At 58.2% G+C, this 294-nt stretch overlaps 1 protein-coding gene across 1 annotated transcript in view; it reads right to left on the bottom strand.

Annotated features, from left to right (window-relative positions):
- Positions 1–294, bottom strand: part of EMH_0065870 (uncharacterized protein) — a gene marked incomplete at both ends in the record, with an annotated part of 5,499 nt that overhangs the window by 4,634 nt on the left and 571 nt on the right. The window contains one exon of the mRNA XM_013498446.1: positions 3–283. Coding sequence (XP_013353900.1) covers positions 3–283 — 281 coding nt within the window. The remainder of the gene's footprint in view (positions 1–2; positions 284–294) is intronic.

The raw sequence follows: 294 nt of genomic DNA, 5'->3' as shown, positions 1-294 counted from the left end.
TGCTGCTGCTGCTGCTGTTGCTGCTGCTGCTGCTGCTGTTGCTGCTGCTGCTGTTGCTGCTGCTGCTGCTCTCAGCAGAAGGTACAGTATCGTCATTTGCATGTGGTGGTGGTGCTGCTGCTGCTGTTGTTGCTGCTGCTGCTGCAGCAGCAGACCTCAGAGCATGCACATGGGTGACGTTCAATCTTCCTGCTGCATCTGCTGCTGCTGCTGCTGTTGCTGCTGCTGCTGATGCTGCGTCTGCATCTGCTGTTGCTGCTTCTGCTGCAGCTGCTGCTGAGGTCTGGGGTGTGC

The sequence above is a fragment of the Eimeria mitis genome, genomic scaffold, assembly GCF_000499745.2.
Source record: "Eimeria mitis Houghton genomic scaffold, Emh_scaff3424, whole genome shotgun sequence".
Taxonomy (NCBI): Eukaryota; Apicomplexa; class Conoidasida; order Eucoccidiorida; family Eimeriidae; genus Eimeria; species Eimeria mitis.
This window is presented reverse-complemented; position numbering and strand designations above follow the sequence as displayed.